This window comes from Raphanus sativus, chromosome 8 (assembly GCF_000801105.2).
Source record: "Raphanus sativus cultivar WK10039 chromosome 8, ASM80110v3, whole genome shotgun sequence".
Lineage (NCBI taxonomy): Eukaryota > Viridiplantae > Streptophyta > Magnoliopsida > Brassicales > Brassicaceae > Raphanus > Raphanus sativus.
Window position 1 is genome coordinate 22,364,537 of NC_079518.1, and position 7,022 is coordinate 22,371,558.

The 7,022-nt window shown below is 30.8% G+C and overlaps 1 protein-coding gene across 1 annotated transcript; it reads left to right on the forward strand.

Annotated features, from left to right (window-relative positions):
- The first annotated feature begins 5,478 nt into the window (after positions 1-5,478).
- LOC108820297 (uncharacterized) lies at positions 5,479-6,784 on the forward strand. The gene is made up of 3 exons (XM_056992225.1): positions 5,479-5,776; positions 5,858-6,585; positions 6,668-6,784. Exons 2-3 carry the CDS (start codon positions 6,040-6,042, stop codon positions 6,761-6,763), a joined length of 642 nt encoding a protein of 213 aa, XP_056848205.1. The 5' UTR covers positions 5,479-5,776; positions 5,858-6,039; the 3' UTR covers positions 6,764-6,784.
- The last annotated feature ends 238 nt before the right edge of the window (positions 6,785-7,022 follow it).

Consider the following 7,022-nt stretch of genomic DNA (forward strand, 5'->3'; position numbering starts at 1 on the left):
TGGGTTTACTAATGTGATTGTGTGATTCTGTATGGGTTTATTAGAAAACTAAAGCCAGTGGGCTTATGTAAACATTTTCGTTTTTTTTCTTTAAATTAAGTATGCAGTTTACAAAAAAAAAAAAAAAAAAAAAATCGGGATCAGAATTTTTTAAATGGGCATATTTGTTTTTATTTTGTAAGTAAATTCCATGTGTCAATTAGGAAACTGTCAGTTTATATTTAATTATTTATAGACTCCAGATTCATTGTGTCATCGTGTTTTGATTTATGTATTTTTTAATAATTTTTTTTTAATAGCCATTTTTCAGAATTTGATTTGTCAAACGACTTGCACTTTATTATATACGGGATAACGTCATTGCAAATTGATTTGTCAAACGACTTGCGCTCAATGTAACTCTCTCAATAATTTGTTCAGTATTTGACTCTCTCTCTAACCGATTGTTTTCTCTTTGACCTAATTATCATCAATAATATTTTCAGCATTGTCAAATAGTTTGTATTTGAAAATGACGATAATGCATTTGAAAAATTTAAGTTTTATTAGGTCTTAAATAGTGTTAATTAATTCATTCATGAAGTCAATCATCTTACATAGAGTAAAACTTCAGTAATTTTTTCCTATTTCTGACATTCAATTCATACTTTCCACCTACTCCGCAAAAAAGAAAAATGATCGCTGGCTACGTGAAGTATTAGCCATCACATGGCTAACCATGCAAACTAAATTAATGTATACCTACCTACACGAAATATATGTTATGCATGACAACATCCCTCAACTTAATGATATTATGTAATTAACATCACGAGTTTATTTTCATTCATCCAAAAACTGATGTAGGTGACAGAGACCGTTTAAATATCTCGTTTCATCAATTAAAATATTATCATCCTGACCGTAATTTATGTAAAGTTAGATTTTAAACCGCATTTTAAAAGTGCAAGAATTTTTTTAACAAAATTTAATTTACAAAATAAATATTTTTAATATTATTTGATAAGTAATATTTTAGAATTTTTATTTTAGTGTATTGAAAAGTATATAATTATATTATTTATATTTATATAAATTTTAAAGTCATATAAAATATTATATATTATTTTTAATTATAAAACTTATTTAATGTCAATCTGAAATTTTATTTGTTTAAAACTTATTTGATGTCAACTTAAACTAAATATTATCTTGTGTATATAGTTATTAATAATATACTTTTAAGAATAAATCTAATCCAATAATACAAATTTACTATTACAGTTTTACTAAGTTTAAGTGAATGAATTTTTGTTTATGAAATATAAATAAAATAATTCATTAATTTAATTAATTTTGTATTAAAAATAAATTTTTAGAGTCAATATATAAAAAGACATCAAATAAGTTTTATAATAAAACAATTATCAGATAAGTATATATCACATAATTAATCAAATGAATTACAGAACTATATTAAATTTTAATAATAAAACAGATTAAAATAAATTCTTGTTTTATTAAGCTTTATTAATCATTTGTTAAATTATTAAATATTTACGAATCTTTAAAAAAATCGATTATATAATTGATAAAATTAGTTTTAAGGGTTTATAAATCAATTTTAAATAATTAATAAATTGTAATAAAAATTTAAAATATTTAATACTTTTTATGATAAAATCTTAACTATTTTTAAATAGTAAGAAATCTCTTCAACTAAGTTTTCAGTTTTATAAACTTTCAACTTATAAACCGTATGTCATCTTTTGTTACAGTATTTTAGATGGAGGGTAACGAACATTAACAAAATTTAAGTTGAGGATTTATCTTGTAGAATTTTTAGTTGAGTGTTTACTTTACGATAAATCTTTAGTTGAGGAATTTAATTATTAAAAATCCTTTTATTCATGTATTTTTTTGAAGTTGTCGTACCATTACTTGTCCGTTCTTTATAGTATTAAAAAGTAGTTTGATTTAACCATTTATTGGACCATAAAAAAAATTAACCTTTTGAAAGAGTAATTAACAAAAGGGAAAATTGGTGAAATAACAAAAACAAATCACAATTATATTTTAGAGAAAGAATAGAGAGATCAGAAAAGAAAGAGAAAGTGGTGGAAGCACTGTAGCCTAGTGGTCAAGGTTTAAAGGCTTCTACACACAAGTATGAGGTTCGAATCTCAGGCGACGCAATTTCTACACCAGTAGGTCTGAGTTTCAATTCCCGGAGAAAGCGAATTATGCACAGAATATTGGAGACAAGTCTTACAAGGGATCTTCAGTATGGCGCAATGAATACCATCAGGAATGGATTTCATAGGGCGGCTAGGGATGATGCAGTCAGACATGAATTTTTATAAGACAGGTAAAATGGTCAGCTGTAATATCATGTATGTAATATTTCTCATTGTTTCTAATAGTATAATAAACCCGACAAAAAAAAAAGAGAAGGTTATTTTGGTTAGAAATTTAATTTGGGTTTTTTGGTTATAGGGTGCAACTTTCCTTAACAAAAAACATATGGACACAAAAATCCGTAAACTCAACTGATCTGATTAGGATTTGGCAAAGACTAGGAAAAAAACTTAAAATCAAACCCACTCTTTGGTCTTTTCTTGTCTGGATTAATTTTTATTTATGTATTCTTCGAAATAGTCGCACCTTTACTTGTCCATACTTCGTACATAGTATTAAAAAGTAGTTTTGATATTAACTTTACAAAAGATTAATTAACAAAAAAAACATATGTATGCCAAAAAAAACATATGTACAGAAAACTAATAAAACCGTACACTCAGTTCTCAGGGCCGTCTCAAACTTTAGACGGACCCTGTTCAAAATAAAAAAGATAAGACATTTTTTAACAATCTGAAATAATTTTGTTTTTGTATAAAATATTAGTATAATATAAAATAAATCTATCAATTTAATTATTTTATATCTAAATAACACTATTTTCTAGTTTAATGCAAAATCATTGATCAAATCATCGAACATGATTATTTGGCATTTTTCAATACAAAATCATCGATCAAATAATCAAATTTGATCATTCTTCTAACTTTTTCATTTTTTATGTTTATTATTTGCATAATCAAAAATCATAATCTATAAATATAGCAGAAAAACAAAATTTGAATAGCAAGCTATATACTTTTTGATTGGACAAATCACTTTTTTTTCTTGTCAACAGAAGTTGTAGTCTAGTTTTTTTTATTTGTGTTTGCTATTTCTAATTAAAAATGGTGAAAATATATTTTGTTATCCGTATTTATAATCACTAATTAATAATGGTTTCCAAAATATAATCAATTAGAATGTTAACTTTATATACTACCATTGAATATTTAAACACACATTAACAACAATTTCTTACTTTTCAAAATATATAATTGATATAAATATTAGTTACGTCCTAATTTATTGCATTTTTGGTTGGTTATATAAAAAATTAAAAATTGTAATTTACAATTATTGGTTATAAATACTGAACCTAAATTCAAATATAGTTATTCTGATTTTTTTAATAAAAATATGATTTTAAATTTATAACTATTAATAAAACAAAAAGAAATTATGGACCTCCAAAATTTTGGACCCTGTTCGACCGCTCCATTTGCACGTGCTAAAAGACGGCCCTGTCAGTTCTGATTAGCATTTAGCAAAGACTAGGAAAAACAACTTTGAAAAGTTTAAAACTAAACCGGAGTAACATTCCGACTTAAAGTGCAATTATAATGTTTCTTTTTAGTTTATTCAAATTTATAACCTAATTATAACTATAACGCTCCGATCCGCCCACAGTTAATGGATCGTCCACGCCCGCTCTCTCGACCTGTGGACTCTATTCCGTCTGACGATCGGTCCGTTAATTTTTCAAGGCTCTAAAGTTTTGTCTAATGATCCTGCAATCACCATCCGACCTTTCCCCGTGCTTTGGCATCACTCGTACGGTATCGCGAATCACTTTCCGATAGATCACCAATCATTTCACTATTCCAACTCAAGCACGCTTAACTCTAGAGTTCTAAATGGATGTGTGACGGGAAAGATAAGTCAACTTTGGTGATATAGGTAGCCAAATCAATTCTCTTAAGCCTTTTCACATATCACAACTCAGGATGTTGCAATTCAGCCTCTCTCAAAGAATGCAACGTTCTTGTTGCGCTCCACGAAAGGTCTCAAGACGCCTTTCAGGTCAGAATTGAGACGGCTAACCAGCTCTGATACCACTTATAACGCCCCGACCTGCCCAGACTAATGGTTCACCCACGTCTGCTCTTTCGGCCCGTAGACCCTATCCCATCTGTCGGTTGGTCCGTTAATTTTCCAAGGCTCTAGAGTCTTGTCTACTGACCCTACAACCACCACCCGACCATTCCCCGTGCTTTGGCTTCACTCGCACGGTATCGCGAATCACTTCCGATATGTCACCCATCCTCTCACTATTCCAGCCCAAACACGCTTAACTCTAGAGTTCTAATAAATGGACGTGTCACGGTAAATATAAGTCAACTTTGGTGAATAGGTAGCCAAATCAATTCTCTTAGGAGGTTAGTGAGAGTAGTATTTTTGCAGAGTTGATTGATTCAACAAGTCAAGAGGTTTGTTAAATTTGTAAAAACTCCTAAAGAGTTTTCGTATTTTAAAAGTTTATGAAAATAATTTAGTTCAAAGATTTTAAGAATCTAAAATATGCAAGATTCTTGAATTTTGTTTTATAAACAAAATGGTGTATAATTCAATTCCCAATAACACTAAATTTGATAGATACTTAAAATTTTAAATAACAAGAGATTTTGTAAGTCACTAGACAATCATCAAACCAATTACACTAGATTTGATTAAGATTCTTAGAATCCACCAACCAATAACAATAAACTTTAAAAAATTTAATAATCATTACAAATTCACATCCCACTAACTTTTTCAAATATCACAAGAGATGTTACACTAACAGTATTCAAAAAAAAAATACTAACCTAACAGTATTAATGGTTTAGAGAAAAAGGGCCGTGATCGAGAGGGGTTTATGGAACGAAGGTAAAATTGATGTTGCTTTGTTGATAGTAGTAGCTTTCTAGGTTCATAGGTTCTTTGAATCTCGGCTTTGGTTTTCACAATGGTCAATCGGAATTGTAAAAGGCTAACTTAACATATCTTGGTCCAGTTCAAAAAAAAAACATATATGGGTCCTGGTGATATATTTATTACCTTGTTCTTTCATCTCGGAACTGAACGATTTGTTCAGTATAAAGGGACTATATGTAGTTTTGAGATTCTGCATTCTCTCCTGTCTTAAATTATGTACAGCAATTTTAATACATCTCAAATGGCCGACCGTTCAAGAAAACCAAAACTTAGTCTGAGAGAAGATGATCTATTCTGTAGGCTTGAGGTATTAAAACAATGCTTTTGTATCCAAGAACTTTGGAAGATGATCTATTCCGTTGGCTTAAGGTGAACGTTAACGAGACGACTGAGGAATGCAAGCTCTTCATCTGCCCTGGGTATAAAATTAATACTTTGTGCAGTCGAATGTGGGCTAGTTTAATACCTCAAAATGTAGTTGTCGCAAAAAGATGGAGATGCAGATTGAAGTAGGCAATGCTATTAAATTAGGAAACGATATGTTGATGGTGTATTTGTCTGTGGCAAGCCTTCCTTCATCATTACTGATGATATGACAGTGCAATCTAACTCAACTAATGTGTATCTACAAGTGGTCAGAGATCAGGGTTATCTAGATTTTGACAAGTTGAGTGAATCACTTCTTGTCATTGGTTCTGAAGAGGTATTTACCCTTACTTACACATTTTTCTCTCTCTCTTTATTCTACAATGCTAGTTTTGACTCTGCATATGAACGTTACTAGGTACTCACCTTGCTGGAATGCTTATTCTCGTCCAACACTCCTTTGACAGACGCTTTCCTTAGAAAACAAAGCTCGCGCAACATGAAAGTGCTGATTAAGCCACTGAGTCCTGCTGTGCAAGAATATAAGAATGATGCTGATTCAGGCTGTTAACTTTGAACGTTGTAGTTCGGAAGCAGGACATGAAGGTTCTATACTTTGAATGCAGGGAAGATTTTGTGAATCTTCTTTTAACCTTTCTTGCTGTTTCTTTAGATTTTGGACTAGAAGCCTCTGGTAATAATATGGTTGTGGGATGCATCTTAAACTTGTTTAGAAGCTTTAACGACTTACGCTTTGATAAAAGATCACGCCCAAAGGCAAAGTCAACACTACCATGGTATTATGGCTGCCAGAAGAACCTGCTCGATATTACCACTGGCACGGCACCAGATTTTGGGTTTAGCTCTGATGAGAGTAGGCTTATGCATCGATATGGAAATTCAGGTATGTTGGGATGTGGTAGCCCTTATCCACCACTGAAGCATTTATGCCCGCATAGTGTTCAATCGATCAGCTTCAACTGTAATGCATGCAAGGGGTTTGTGAAGAAAAACATGAAGTTTAGAGTAACAGATGATCTTATAATTACACCCCTGAGCTCAAGCTCGACCATTGGCTATTTAAAACAGTTTCAGGTGAGTTTAGCGGATGTCGACGTGCAGCAGATCAGCATCGGCAAAGTAGAGGTAAAAAACGCTTACTTCTTGCTCTTCACATGAACTTGTTCTTTGGTTTTAATCCCATTGAAAAATTCTCTCTTATCCGCAGGTAAACAATGTACTAAAAGCTGCTTTTATGACATCGACGGCTTTAACCAATGCTTTGTGGAACTTGCTCGTGAAGAAGCCAAAAGAGGAGACATGATATCAATATCTCAGATTCCAGATCTTATATGTTCAACTTTTTAGTTTTTTTCTTTTTCTTGGAGATGAAAATATCTCTATTTGTGTACCTTCTGTTTTAGTTTATTTTCTTATGAGAATGAATCTCTTAAAATTAGCGTACGGTTACGTTGTTCTTAAAAAAAGCATTGTAGTAGACCAAAGGTTTTTTTCTTTATGTTCCAAGTATTATTTTACAAATAAAATGCACTACAAAGTGATTTACAAGACAAATGCGTTCT